The sequence below is a fragment of the Heteronotia binoei genome, chromosome 1, assembly GCF_032191835.1.
Source record: "Heteronotia binoei isolate CCM8104 ecotype False Entrance Well chromosome 1, APGP_CSIRO_Hbin_v1, whole genome shotgun sequence".
Classification (NCBI taxonomy): Eukaryota; Metazoa; Chordata; class Lepidosauria; order Squamata; family Gekkonidae; genus Heteronotia; species Heteronotia binoei.
In genome coordinates, this window is record NC_083223.1 from 262,518,864 (window position 1) to 262,534,005 (window position 15,142).

At 47.4% G+C, this 15,142-nt stretch overlaps 1 protein-coding gene across 1 annotated transcript in view; it reads right to left on the reverse strand.

Moving 5' to 3' along the window:
• The window catches only part of LOC132581218 (NACHT, LRR and PYD domains-containing protein 12-like), a 37,391-nt gene that overhangs the window by 2,962 nt on the left and 19,287 nt on the right, over positions 1 to 15,142 (reverse strand). The window contains exons 5-10 of the mRNA XM_060252411.1: positions 14,795 to 14,972; positions 13,695 to 13,760; positions 8,353 to 10,108; positions 5,276 to 5,362; positions 2,472 to 2,642; positions 160 to 327 (exon numbers count right to left, since the gene is read on the reverse strand). Of these exons, the coding sequence (XP_060108394.1) occupies positions 160 to 327; positions 2,472 to 2,642; positions 5,276 to 5,362; positions 8,353 to 10,108; positions 13,695 to 13,760; positions 14,795 to 14,972 (2,426 nt within the window). The remainder of the gene's footprint in view (positions 1 to 159; positions 328 to 2,471; positions 2,643 to 5,275; positions 5,363 to 8,352; positions 10,109 to 13,694; positions 13,761 to 14,794; positions 14,973 to 15,142) is intronic.

Sequence of the window (15,142 nt, forward strand, 5' to 3'; positions counted from 1 at the left end):
TCAAACCCAGTTCTCCCAGATAAGAGTTCTCGCACTTAACCACTACACCAAATTGGCTCTTTGCAATTCATATAACACGTCTAACTTCCAAAGTCCACCTAGCAGGCATGTGTCTGTGTGCATATGTGTGTGCAAGAATAACTCCAGCCCAGATTGTACCTGATTTCTTTAAGGACAGGGGAATGCAAAATGAGATCACACATCTCTTCATGGCACCGATCTGTGAAATAGTTGCCGTTCAAGTTTAGCAGCTGGAGGCTCGTGTTCCTGGCGAGAGCAGAGCAAAGAGTTTTGCAAGATGCGTCTGATAAACTGTTTTCCTGGATCCTGCCAAACAGATAGGCAAACAGTAAAGTTTCTCAAGCTTTCTCAAATGCTGAAATGCTTGGGGTGGGAGATCTTGTTTCCGGTTCTCACTACTATGACCTTACAGAATAAAATGTCCAATGTTGCAATGTCTGTGTGCAGCCTCATTTGGAATACTGTGTATAGTTCTGGTCACCATATCTCAAAAAGGACATTGCAGAGCTGGAAAATGTGCAGAGGCGGGAGACCAAGACAATGAGAGGGTTGGACTTCCTTTCCTCTGAGGAAAGTTTAGTTTTAGTTTATTTCCGATTTATATCCCGCCCTTCCCACCAAAGTGGCTCAGGGCGGCTCACAACACGTAAAATCCAACATAAAAGTATTAAATTTAAGCATTTAAACATTTTACACAGTTAAAACATTAAAAAAAAACATAACAGCAGTCTATTAAATTACACTCAGTTGTCAGTCAGTCAGTGCCAGTTAGTTATAAGCCAGCCGGAAGAGGGCTGTCTTACAGGCCCTGCGGAACTGAGCAAGGTCCCGCAGGGCCCTCACCTCTTCCGGCTGAAGGGTCTGGGACTTTTCAGTTTAGAAAAGAGAGGACTAAAGGGGGACATGAGAGAGGCTTATAAATTATGTATTGGGTGGAGAGAGTTGACAGAGAACATTTTCTCCCTCTCCCACAATACTAGAATCAAACTCGGTTCCCCCAGATAAGACTCCATGCATTTAACCGTTACCCCAAACTAGAGCATGGATCTAGCCGCTGGAAACCCAAAAGCAGGACATGAAGACAACCCTCCTCTTTTGCCTGTCCCCAGCACCTGATATTCAAAGAAACTGTCCCAGCACATGGAAGGACAAGAGCTTCTAATAGACCTATCCACTTCCATGAATTAGCCTACATTTTTAAAAGCCATCGAGGCTATTGACCAGCACGTCTTCTGACAATAAGAGTGTTGTCACCCTCTAGGTGGGGCCTGGAACTCTCCAGGAATTGCAACCGATTGCCAGACAACAAAAATCAGCTCTCCTGAAGGAATTTCTGTGCAGATTCTCATGTCAGCAGACCTTGTATTTACATGTCTGTATGAATGTTTGTACCGTTCACAGAGCCATTGTTTGTACGTTCGCAAAGAAGTAACGATATACAGTTTTACTTCATGATTGTGAGTAATAATTATGTCATAAAGCCTATGGTAATTCTGAAGAATAGTAATTAGTGGTATAACTTAATTCTTCAAACACGGTTTTCTCTTAGTCTCCTGAAGGAAACGGCAGCTTTGGAGGGTGGATTCTGTGGCGTCACATCCCAGGTGACCTCCCCAAACTCCACCTGTGTCATGGGTGCTGCCATAGGCCCCACTCCCAAATCTCCAAAAACTCACCCACCCAAAACTGGCAACCTTAACCTATATCTTTTATAGTTCTGCTTTTAAGATTGACGAAAAATCACTCCATCCCAAAATCTCCAGGAATTTCCCAAGGTGTAGTTGGCAACCCTAGGCAATGAGTTCCATATAGGTTCCAGCATTGAGGGGGGGAACCTCTCTATTGTTTTCTTTGTTCACGCAGTTTCATAAATTTCGCTGTATTGAATCCCAGAATTCTCCAGGTGTGGCTAGTTTGCTTGGTGTCAAGGGCCCCTGCCATGAATATTTTTGGCCTCTGTATTTGCTGTAACTGTTCTGAGAATGTTTTGGGGGAGTTAGGCTCTGCTGTGCTTCGCTTGCTTGGCTTTGGTCTGTAACGCATAAAGTACTTATTCCACTCTGGCTGGGATGCTCGTGTCTGGGCTTGAAGGATATGCTGTCTTCACTTCAGAGACTGTCTTGGCACCTGTTAACATGCAGTGGGAAGCTGGGTGAGAAACTGTTACCTTTGCTTTGTACGGGCTTTCTGTTCTGACTTTTGGCGGGCTCATAACAGCCCAGGAGAGGGTACATAGATCTGGCCTCAATAGCAAACACGAGATCTAACACAGAGTCGTACTGCTGTGATGCGTCTATCAATAAACATAAACCTTTCCTGAACATCAGAAAGAGGTCTGCTTATTGAGGACTGCTCAGGAGCTGACACTTGGGGTTGTTTGTTTTTTAAAGTTTGGATACTGGCTTCTACTTTTTGGTTTCTTTGCCTGCGCCGAAGCGATTGTCACTTACACCAGTTCCCTTATCTTGCACCGGGGATCACTGAATGCCTTCAACAGGCTGGAAAGGCCTCCGTCCTGCAGTTTATTTTTGGACAGATCAAGCTTCAGGAGGGTCTGATTCACTGACAGAGCAGAACCCAGGTCTTCACAGCATGGTTCGGTAAAGGCATTTTTTGCCAAGCTAGAGCAGAGAGGCCAGAAAGAGAAGGACGTGAAAGGAGAGAAAATAGCCATTCAAACCATGCAGTACAGTATTGGTATCCCCGAGAATTTTAATTTTATGTTGTTGAAGGCTTTCACGGCCACTGTGACATGCTAATAGAGGAGCTTTCCTGAGGAGGTTCTTTTGTATATGGATTGGCTATTGAATACACAAAAGAACCTCCTCAGGAAAGCGTCTCTATTAGCATGTCACAGCCTGGGAAGCTCCTACAAGATAATGACTCAGCCCTACCCCACCTTCCAGAGTAGATTTAAATTACCTGCCTAATAATAATAATAATAATAATAATAATAATAATAACCATCTTCTTCACACTTTGACCCAGTGAGAACTCCAGTTTTCTGAGTTATACCACCGAGGATGCCAGTCACAGTTACTGGCGAAATGTCAGGTATCACAATGCCAAGACCACAGCCATACAGCCCAGAAAATCTACAACAACTACATTTTAATGTTGTTTACTGAAACCCCCAAAATTTCTAGGTGCCAACATGTAAGGGAAAGAAACATCTATGTACAGTTTTGGCTTCTGCATATGTTCAGTTATCCTTAAATCTCTGGCTCTCCATTGAGGTATTTACTATTAAGCTTTATTGACCATGCAATCATTTCAGTGAGACAAGTGGACTATGAATATAGTAGATAAATAAATTACCAAAATAGTCACTGACCAGCAGGAGTGTGTATGGAAATATGAGCATAAATTTAGGCAGCAGTTCACTAGATAGTCAAAAGCTGGAGGTGGCATCGCTCTTTTCAGGCAACATTCTGCAGGGTTTTTTTATTACTAACATTTAAATCCAAAGCAGGGCTACATTCTGCTGAGCCCATTAACTTCAATGGATATAGAGCAGTGCAACTCTGTTTAGAATTGTACCGTAAGTAATATAATGAGGCAGGTTGGAGAAGTGACCTGCCTAAAGTCACCCAGTATTGTGTTTTGGGGGGGGTTTTTGTCTTGATTGGGACAGGATTGCCAGCCTCCAGGGAGGGCCTGGAGATGTGCTCTAACAACAGTGCATCTCCAGACTGCAAAGATCAAACCCGCCCCCCACCACCATAGGAAAGGGCGATTTCAGAGTGGGGACTCGGGGGGCATCGATATCCCCACTGACCCCTTCCCCAAACCCCATCTGTTCCCACTGCTCCACCCCCCAAATCTTCAGGATGTTCCCAACCTGCAGAGGGAGGAGGTCTTCAGAAGGGCCCTGAGAATACGTGTGTGTGTGTGACTGGGGTGGAGTGTGTGTGTGACACTTGGGGCTCTTCAGCTTGGAGAGACATCTACTGCGGGGTGACGTGATAGAGGTTTACAAGATTATGCATGGGATAGAAAAGGTAGAGAAAGAAGTACTTTTCTCCCTTTCTCACAATATAAGAACTCGTGGGCATTCAATGAAATTGCTGAGCAGTCAGGTTAAAATGGATAAAAGGAAGTACTTCTTCACCCAAAGGGTGATTAACATGTGGAATTCACTGCCACAGGTGGCAGCGGCTACAAGCATAGACAGCTTCAAGAGGGGTTTGGATAAAAATATGGAGCAGAGGTCCATCAGTGGCTATTAGCCACAGCATATTAATGGAACTGTCTGGGGCAGTGATGCTCCGTATTCTTGGTGCTTGGGGCAGGGGCAAAATGGAAGGACTTCTAGCTCCACTTGTGAACCTCCTTTTTTTTGTTAGCCACTGTGTGACACAGAGTGTTGGACTGGATGCGCCATTGGCCTGATCCAACATGGCTTCTCTTATGTTCTTATGGCCACTGTGTGATACAGAGTGTTGGACTGGATGCGCCATTGGCCTGATCCAACATGGCTTCTCTTAGGTTCTTATGTTCAGTGACTTTCATAGATGAGTGGAGATTTCAGCCGCAAAGTTATTTAGATGCATTATTGGGGACTGTGGTCTATACTACTGTGTATAGCAAGGGTGTCAAACTCATAAGAGCACGATCTGACATAAATGTGACCTTATTGGGCCGGGCCATGTGTGCCATAAAATGTAATGCCAGGTAGGGGAGATATAAACTTTATAAAGGACACAGACAAACGCACATACAGCCTAATCCACCTCACCACTGGCTTGTTGAGCCTCAGCCAACAGAAGGAAGAGAGGCGTGGCTCAATACCTCTGCTGTGCAACTGAGAGAGCCTGGCAAAGCCAGCTCTCCTTCCCCCACTTCCTCCCCAAGGGAGGAGCTTTGCTGTGTAGCTCCTGTGCAATTAAGCAAGCCTGGCAATGCAAGTTGTGATGCAGAAGGAAGCAAGAGAGGGAGAAGGGAACAGATGACAGTGAGTTGCTTGCGGGCCTGATAGGAGCCCTCCGGGGGGCCTGATTTGGCCCCCCTGGCCACAGGTCTGACACCCCTGATGTATAGTTTGCTGCAAGTTGGATCCTGTAGTGTCATTTTGCATCATTTAATGTGTTACATGAACATTTACGCTTTGCTGCAGTTCTGTTTTTTAGAGTTTTGGCTGGTAAAAAATATAAATGGCCAGGCTCAAGCAAAACAGTCTTAAAGGGGCAGCAGCAGATAAACCATCAAACACAAAACTAACATCAATTGTTGCTTCCCATCACACGAGCAGTACCTCAGGCTCTCCAGTTTGCAGTCCGGATGCGTCAAGGCACAAACGAGATCCTTCACTGCCGCATCTTTCAGGTCATTGTTTTGGAGACTGTGAATGAAGGACAAAAGATACAACAGCATTGGGCGTTTGCTCTGCTCAAAAGGCCCTGTTCTAACACACGGATCGGAGCAAGGGAAGCCTGAACCCTGCTTGTACACCAGACTCAAAGATGGAGAATATCAGTGCCTTCTGGTTTACGTTGATGATTTGGTTGTGAGTTGCAAGAACAGAGAGGACATCGAATATATTGTTGACAAGCTGAACAAAGAGCTGGAAGTCAAAAGAGACAGGGCGTTTTCGCACTGACCTTAATCGGCAGCGACGTCCCTCTTCACCGCGCAGGATCTGCGCGGATTTCGCACCAATTGCTGCGGAGCACCCGGAAGAGCCGCAAAGTCCCGCGGCTTTTGCATCGCAAATGTAAAGTTGGTTTTCCGCGAAAACCATTTGCGACGCCACGGGACTTTGCGGCTCTTCCGGGTGCTCCGCAGCAATTGGTGCGAAATCCGCGCAGATCCTGCGTGGTGAAGAGGGACATCGCTGCCGATTAAGGTCAGTGCGAAAACGCCCGTAGTGTTTAATATCTCCAAGTCTTTGACTGCCTTCTTCTCTCACATGTGCCACTGAGGTCCTGGAGACTCAATGTGGATTCCCTCCTGGAGGGTCTATGCATGCACCAAAAAGCACACAAAGGAGCATTCCGTTGACAGATTCTCTTATTAACATTTCTATCTGGGATTGCCTGGAATACAGAATTTGAAAAAGGCACCCCAGGTTGAGTTCCCGTGGGCTGGACGTGAGGATTCCAAAGACATCTTCAGACAACTGGGGTGTAATAAAACCAGCCTTTGCAATTGGCAAGCAGGATGGGGCTTTGGATTCTCCGGGTTTAGCATAAAAATGGGAATGTGAACACCTGAAGCTGCCTTGCACTGAATCAGACTATCGGTCCATCAACATAAGAACATCAGAAGGGCCCCACTGGATCAAAAAGTATGACTGTAGCGGAAAGTACCTTCAAGTTGCAGGACTTACAGCAACCCCGTGGGTTTTCAAGGCGAGAGACAAACAGCGGTATTTTGCCATTTGCCTTCCTGTGCATAGCCTTGAAAACGCTTCAGAAATTGCAGGTGACCCAAAAGGCAGCCGCCAGGTGGCTGACCAGAGCATCACGATCAGCTTATATTGCTTCAATTTTTCAGTAGTGGCACTGGTTACCAGTTAGTCTCCAGATCCCATTCAAGGTGCTGGTGTTAACCTTTAATGCCCTTTCACCATCTGAGGCCCTCTCCTTTTACAATCCCCTGCACGCCCTTGTAGTGGTTAAGTGTGGCCTGGTGTGGTGTGGCCTGGTGTGGTGTGGTGTTTAAGAGCAGTGGAACTGGATTTGATTCCCCATTTTGGTGTAGTGGTTAAGTGCACGGATTATCTGGGAGAACCGGGTTTGATTCCCCACTCCTCCACTTGCAACTGCTGGAATGGCCTTCGGTTAGCCATAGCTCTGGCAGAGTTGTCCTTGAAAGGGCAGCTGCTGTGAGAGCTCTCTCAGCCCCACCCACCTCACAGGGTGTCTGTTGTGGGGGAGGAAGATAAAGGCGATTGTGAGCCGCTCTGAGACTCTGAGATTCGGAGTGAAGGGTGGGATATAAATCCAATATCATCTTCTTCTTCTTGCGTAGGAGCCTCTTACAGGTGCCTGACCCCAGGATGTCTTGGTTAGCTGTCGCCAGGGGAAGGGTCTTCTCTGTTGTGGCCCCTGCTTTGTGGACTGGACTCTCATATGACACCCATGCCCTGCTGGGTGTGTTTAGTTTCCACAGGGCATGAAAAGCTGAATTATTTAGGTTGGCCTTTGGAGGGTAATCACATGTTTGGGCGGTGTTAATGGGGGTGTGGTGATAGCCACATGTTTTAATATTTTGATGTTCACATTTTATATTTGTTATAGGTTGTTTTTTACCTTATTAGTTTTCAGGTTGCAGGTCACCACAAGACCCTTTAGGTGAGCAGCAACTTAAAAAAAAAATAGCAACCTTGGACTTCCTGGGTGGTCTCCCATACAAGTAATAACCAGGGTCAAGAAGAAGAAGAATTGTAGATTTATACCCCACCCTTCTCTCTGAGTCAGAGACTCAGAGCGGCTTACAATCTCCTATATCTTCTCCCCCCCACAACAGACACCCTGTGAGGTAGATGGGGCTGAGAGAGCTCTCCAAGAAGCTGCCCTTTCAAGGACAACTCCTACAAGAGCTATGGTTGCCCCAAGGCCATTCCAGCAAGTGGAGGAGTGGGGAATCAAACCCGGTTCTCCCAGATAAGAGTCCGCGCACTTAGCCACTACACCAAACTGGCTCAACCATACTTAACTTCCAAGATCAGATGAGATATAGCTAACCTGGGCCATCTCGGTCAAAGTTCAGAGGTGGTTTGCCATTCCCTGCCTCTGCATAGGGACTATGGACTTCTCTGGTGGTCTCCCATTCAAATACTGGCCAGGGCTCACCCTCCTTAGCTTTTGTGATCTATACATTATCTCTTTTGTGATCTTATGAGATCAGGCTAGCATGGGGCCATCCAGGTCAGGGATGCCTTGTTTACAGGGCTTTTGGGGGTAGAAAAAACCCAGCAGGAACTCATTTGCATATTAGGCCACACCTTCTGACAACACAAATGTTTCGCGCAGGGATTTTTCATAGGAAAAAAAAGCCCAGCAGGAACTCATTTGCATATTAAGCCACACGCCCCGATGCCACCATTGTTTCACACAGGGCTTTTTGTGGGGAAAGGTCCAGCAGGAACTCATTTGCATATGAGGTCACACCCCCTGATACCAACCCAGCCAGAGCTGCGTTCCTGTGAGTTTCTGCTCAAAAAAGCCCTGCTTGTTTAGATCAGGAAAGCGCTTTCCAGTGAAGGTAACTAGGAACACCGAAGAGCATATAGGGGAGCAGACGATTTGGCAGATGGTAACCACCCTCAAAGTTGCGTGCCACCCTCCCAATTTTACACCATCCCCGAATTTCCCTTCACTCTCTCACCTCAGTTCTCTGATCTTGTGTAGCTGAGGGCCAAGCCGTTGCAACCCTTCCACCTGGATGAGGCAGGAGTCAAGGTTTAGGCCCGCAATCTGCCTGCAACAGCTGAAGACATAAGCAAGGATGATACAATCGACGGGCATGAGGAACAGCTCCGAGAAGTCCATATAGGAAGTCTCCTCCACCGCCTGACGCACGAGCTGAGTATTGTGAGCCTCAAAAAGCAAATGGAAGATGTTCATGGCCTTCCTTTTCTTTTCCGTGCCATTTTTTCTGCCACCGGTGTCCATGCTTATCAAAGTTTTCCAGTCCATCTTGGCGAGCCATTCAATGACACGCTTGGTGGTCACCGTGGAGAACTTCCCCAAGTTCTCCTCCAGGGGTGCCCTCGTGGCAGGGTGAGAGAGGCCACAGAGAAAACGAGAAAAAATTTCATACTCCCCACCTCGGTTACTCTTAGCTGACACCATGACGTCCTCAAAATTCTGCTCCTTGAAGTCTAAGTAATGGACGAGGGCAGCGAAGAACTCTTGAACGGTGAGGTGAACGAAGGAATAGGTGACTGAAGAGACCGAGATGCCAGCTTGGATGTTCTCCACCAGGAAGGCCGTTAGGAAAGGAGACCTGTCCAAATTGAAGGCCTCCAAATAGTTTTGGTCAAAGACCAAGGTGTGGTTGTTGAGGCCATAATCGGCCAACCAGCCCAGCTTTATCAGCATCTCCCGCACTTCTGGCGGTCCAGGGAGCTGCTTGCTGTGATTGGCCAACATGTGCTTCATGTAGCTCACAAAGAGCTGGGCCATGGTTTTTGGAAGGGGTTGAAGCTGGCCCGTCTTGGAGGTAAAGCAAGGCTGCAACGCAGTGCAAGTGATCCAGCAGTAGGAGGGATTGTAGCAGAGGGTGTAGAGAACTTGGCTGTCCCTCACATAGGACAAGGCCTTGTGGGTGACCACATCATCTTCAAAGAAGTTGCGGAAGTATCTTTCTCGTTCCTGGGAAAGGAAGCCCACGATGCTGGCCACGCGATGGAGGACCCCAGTCTCCAAGTGAACGAGTTTGTTTGGCCGGCTGGTCAGGAGGACAGAACAGCCTTTGAGAAGGGTCTGTTTGAGCAAGCTGGCCACGATCACGCAGACGGGTTTCACGTCTCCCACCTGGTCGCAGAGGTCTTGGGATCGGTTCCGGCTCAAATCCAAGTCGCAGTTGCTCTCATCCAAACCATCAAAGATGAACAACAGTTTCTTTGTGTCCTGTAGAATCATTGGAAGGTGGTCACTTAACTGGGGGTACGCCTGTTGGATGAGCTGTTCCAGACTGGTTGTTGGCCCCAAGGCATTAAGGTCTCGGAATTTGAAGAGGAAAACGAAAGCGAATTTCTGGTAATGTCTCCCTGTGGCCCAGTCAAACACGAATTTTTGCACAAGGGTCGTCTTGCCCACCCCAGCCACTCCGCTCACCATCACAGACCGAGGGGAGCGGCCGGATCGAAAGCACCAGCGGAAGAGACGATCCGGCGTGATCCGTTCCAACTCGGCTTGCGTTTTGTGGCGGAGGCGATATTCGTTCAGTTCGCCAGCGGCTGCCAGGGCCTCGTATTCCTCAGCGCTCTGTTTCCTGAAGTGGACATCGGAGACTATTTTTATCTCTACATAGCGACTGAGGATGGGAAAGCTCTGCCCTTCAGACTGAGCCTGACTGCCACACTCTTTCAGCATTTTGGTTTGTTTCCTCAGAATATTTTTGTGTTCATCCTGACAAGCTGGGCGGAAGAGAACAAAATAATAATTAAGTGCAGCCAGGTCATAGCCAACCAATGGTGACCCCTCGTGGGGATTTTCAGGCAAGAGGTAAGCAGAGGGGGGGCAGTTGCCATGGCCTTCCTCTGCATAGCATCCCAGTCTTCCCAGATGGTCTCCTGCCTCCAGGGGGGGCCTGGGGATCTCCCACTTTTACAACTGATCTCCCGCTGGCAGAGATCAGCTCCCCTGGAGAAAATGGCTGCTTAGAAGGTGGCAGAGATCAGCTCCCCTGGAGATAATGGCTGTGACATTGGACCCTACTGAGGCCCCTCCCCAAACCCTGCCCTCTCCCAGATTCACACCCAAAGTCTCCAGGTATTTTCCATAACAGACTTGACAATAGGTTTGCCAATCCCCAGGTCCCAGCGGGAGTTCTTCCGCTTTCCAAGACTCCTTCCCGCCCCCAGTCAGCTAACCAGCGGGGGGAAGCCCCGCCCCCCCCACAACCACCATGTGCCTTTCCACGTTCGGAGCCTTCTGTCTCCGATGGAAAGGCTTCCTCTTGGGATGGGGTGTCTGTGTTACTTTGAAGAATTTGGCAGCAACTCATGAATAGAGAGGCCAATCCCTCGCTTCAGAGTCCCGAGAAACAGAGGGGGTGGGAAGGGAAACGTCTGCTGAGCACTTCATTATTCCCTATGTGGAGATTGATTCTCATAGGGTATAATGGAGAATTGATCTGGAGGTACCGGGGGCTTGGGGGGGCTGTTTTTTGAGGTAGAGGCACCAAATTTTCAGTATAGTATCTAGTGCCTCTCCCCAAAATATCCTCCAAGTTTAAAAACGATTGGACCAGGGGGTCCAATTCTATGAGCCCCAAAAGAAGGTGCCCCTATCCTTCATTATTTCCTATGGAAGGAAGGCATTTAAAAAGGTGTGCCGTCCCTTTAAATGTGATGGCCAGAACACCCTTGGAGTTCAATTATGCTTGTCACAGCCTTGTTCTTGGCTCCTCCCCCAATGTCTCCTGGCTCCATCCCCAAAGTCTCCTGGCTCCGCCCCCAAAGTCCCCAGATATTTCTTGAATTGGACTTGGCAACCCTACTTGACAACCCTATCTCCCAACAAGCTGACCCTGTTTAGCTGAGCTCAGGTTAGTCAGGGCTACTCAGGGGGCTACAAAACACCACAGGAACAGCCAAGTTAGGCTCAGCTTCTGAGAAATGAAGACGACTTTGTAGTCAGTGATTTCGGCACTGCAGCAGTTCAGACAGAGAGAGTGAACTCAGATGCCAAAATCATCTAGATGAATCACATGACAATCCTTTTAAAAACGAATATCCTGAATTAGCATATCAAGGGCTCTAAGCCAGACTTTTAGGCTGGAAGGTGGAAGATAGCCAGTGTCCCATGAAGGGCCAACCGTGCCGTTAGGCGGACTAGGCAATTGCCTAGGGCGCTGGCCTTCTGGGGGCGCCAAAGTGGGCACCCCATGTGACTTGGTGACATTATCATTGGGGGGGGGGGTTGCCAGAAGCTAGCCTCGCCTAGGATGCCAGACAGTTTAGGGCTGGCCCTGGTCCCATGAGTACAGCTGGGGGCTGCCAGTGTTCTCTCTAACCTGAGTTAGTGTGAACTAGCTCACAGTTTTTTAGCCTCCAGCTCACACATTTTTGCCTCAGCTCAGGAAAAATGGCCCCAGAGCAAGTTAATTGAAGCAGTGGCTCACAACTTTAATCCCAGTAGCTCACAAAGTAGAATTTTGCTCTCAAGACTGAACGGCTTAGAGAAATATTGGAGGGCACATGACCTCGCTGAAGCTAAGGAAGATAGGATCTGGTTAATGTCTGGATTGGGGACTTCCTGGTTTTTAACTGTTGACTTATATTGTTTTTAGAATGTTGTGATCCACCCTGAGCCCGTTTTGGGAAAGGGCAGAATATAAATTGCCTAAATAAATAAATATTCCTCAAGTTCCATGATGGAAGAATAGTGTGATATAAATTGAATAAATAATTGCTTTAAAAAATAATGACACATAGGAATATGCTACATGACTATCAATTTTTTTTTTCTCAACATGATCTTGTAGGAAAGAGCACAGTCTCGGTACATTATCAGACATCTGGGGCTGCAGAATTGTTTTCTGTAGCCGCAGAAGGTAGGACCAGAACCAATGGGTTGAAATTAAATCAGAAGAGTTTCCGGTTCAATATTAGGAAGAACTTCCTGACCGTTAGAGCGGTTCCTCAGTGGAACAGGCTTCCTCAGGAGGTGGTGGGTTCTCCTTCCTTGGAGGTTTTTAAACAGAGGCTAGATGGCCATCTGATAGCAATGAAGATCCTGTGAATTTAGGGGGAAGTGTTTGTGAGTTTTCTGCATTGTGCGGGGGGTTGGACTAGAGGTCCCTTCCAACTGGAACTGGAACTGGGGTTGGACTGGAGGTCTCTTCCAACTCTATGATTCTATGATCTATATTTATTGCCACCATCTGCCAGCTCTTCTGAATTCCTAAATCTCAGTTTTTATCTCTATCTCCATGAAAGCCAGGAATTCAGAAGAGCTGGTAGATTGTGGCAATAGATCATTCTAATACTAAGCTATAGTAATCTAGTAATTACAACTTTTTTAAAAAGGGCAAATCTATCGGCCTTTGTGTTGCAGAGATATAATAGGAAAGGTGAAGCTTTGCAATAAAAAGGTTTTAGAGGCTTCCTTTTTTTAAAAAAGTGAAAGTTGGGGACTCAAATGAAATAGGAGATTATGGCAAGACATAATCAGGGCTTTTTTTGTAGCAGGAACTTCTTTGCATATCAGGTCACACACCCCTGATGTAGCCAATCCTCCAAGAGCTTACAAGGCCTACTGTAAGCTCCAGGATGATTGGCTACATCAGGGGTGCGTGGCCTAATATGCAAAGGAATTCCTGCTACCAGAAAAAGCCCTGTTTATAATCACATTTTGGTATTTTTAATAGAAAGGCAGGATATAACACTTTAAGGAAAATAAGTAAAAATATTTATTATTTGGGCTTTTGGGCATAAGTAAGGCATGACCATAGTACAGAAGAGGGGAGCCATTCATGGGAGGGGAGCCCAGATCTCTTTGATGCCACCCCTCATACATATTCACTGCCACAGGAGGTGGTGGCGGCTACAAGCATAGCCAGCTTCAAGAGCAGATTGGATAAACATATGGAGCAGAGGTCCATCAGTGGCTATCAATCACAGGGTATAGATGGAACTCTCTGTCTGGGGCAGTGATGCTCTGTATTATTGGTGCTTGGGGGGCCACAGTGGGAGGGCTTCTAGTGCTGTAGCCCCACTGATGGACCTCCTGATGGCACCTTTTGTTTTTTGCCACTATGGAATGGATGGGCCATTGGCCTGATCCAACGTGGCTTCTCTTATGTTCTTACTGTTTGACACAGAGTGTGGGACTGGATGGGCCATTGGCCTGATCCAACACGGCTTCTCTTATGTTCCTACTGTGTGACACAGAGTGTTGGATTGGATGGGCCACTGGCCTGATCCAACATGGTTTCTCTTATTTTCATATTCAATGAGAGCCAGAAGCATCATTGTGGAGGCTGTGACTCCCTCGTACCTTTAACTTCCAGATCAAGGTTGCATCCAGATTCATTCAGAAGAATTTCTTCTAACAGTGCATTACCTTTGGGAAACACGGAAGAGCAACAGTCGGCAATGACATTTGGCAACATCTGATTCCTCATCCCCCGCCAAACAAATAATTGATCTCCTAGGTGGCATCCGGACAGTGATGGATCTCTCATGGCTGCCGCAAATGCAGAGGCATTTAATGACAGCGGAACATCCACATACTGGGTTTCCTCAAATTTCCTGGCCTGCTCCCCTGCAGCAGCCATTTCCTACCCCCAAAGCATGACTGGATCATTCAATCTCTCCTGCAGCAGAAATGCAGCAGAATGACCTGCCCTCAGAGGAGGCTGCCTGTTGCCTTCCTTTTTGAGTTCCTGATCTAGGTTTCTCTCCTCCCCAGAAGGGGGCACCCTCATCTCAATAATGTACAAAGAAACACAGTAGAGGGCAGTCAATACTCATAAGTAAGCATGTGGAGGTGAAGAAGCGTTCCATGCTTCTAATTTTAATTCAGCAAAACAAGGTATAGTTAGAACTCTCTGTCGGGGGCAAGTGAGGCTCTGTATTTTTGGTGCTTGGGGGGGGGCAACAGTGGGAGGGCTGCTACCACCTCCTGTGGCAGTGAATTCCACATGCTAATCACCCTTTGGGTGAAGAAGTACTTCCTTTTATCTGTTCTAGCCTGACTGCTCAGCAATTTCATTGTGAGAAAGGGAGAAAAGGACTTCTTTCTCTACTTTCTCCATCCCATGCATAACCTTGTAAACCTCTATCATGTCACCCCGCAGTCGACGTTTCTCCAAGCTAAAGAGCCCCACTCCAAGCTAAAGAGCCCCACTCAAGCTCCATTCCCAAAATCTCCAAGTATTTTCTAACCTGGAGTTGTTAACCCTGGTTAACCCTCTCGGCACTGTGGTCCTGATCTGATCTCCCCCCAAACACAGCCACTATGACCAGTTTTAAAAACATCAGAATGGCTCACTTGCCGTCCTGTTCAACTCAGCCACCAAAGGTATGAGAAACTTCTTTTGCAAGCTTTCCTGACTCACTTTTCAGGGAAAGAAGGAGAAGGACATGGTACCTTACCGTTTCGGAGGATTTCCTCTACCATCCCCTGGAGGTTAGGGTGAGACCACCTGCTCCTGAGAGCAAAGAAACACTTCCAAAGCCCGACGGCAGCATCTTGGCTCTCTGCAAGAACTTCATTCACCAGAGTCTCTGCTGCTATTGTTGCATCCCGATGTTTCTCCAGCTCGGCATAAGTCTAAATGGAACAGAGCCAAGTCAAGATGGCCAGCTGGTCTCACAGACAAAAGAAGAAGAACAAGAAGACTGCAGATTTATACCCCGCCCTTCTCTCTGAATCAGAGACTCAGAGCGGCTTACAATCTCCTATATCTTCTCCCCCCACAGCAGACACGCTGTGAGGTGGGT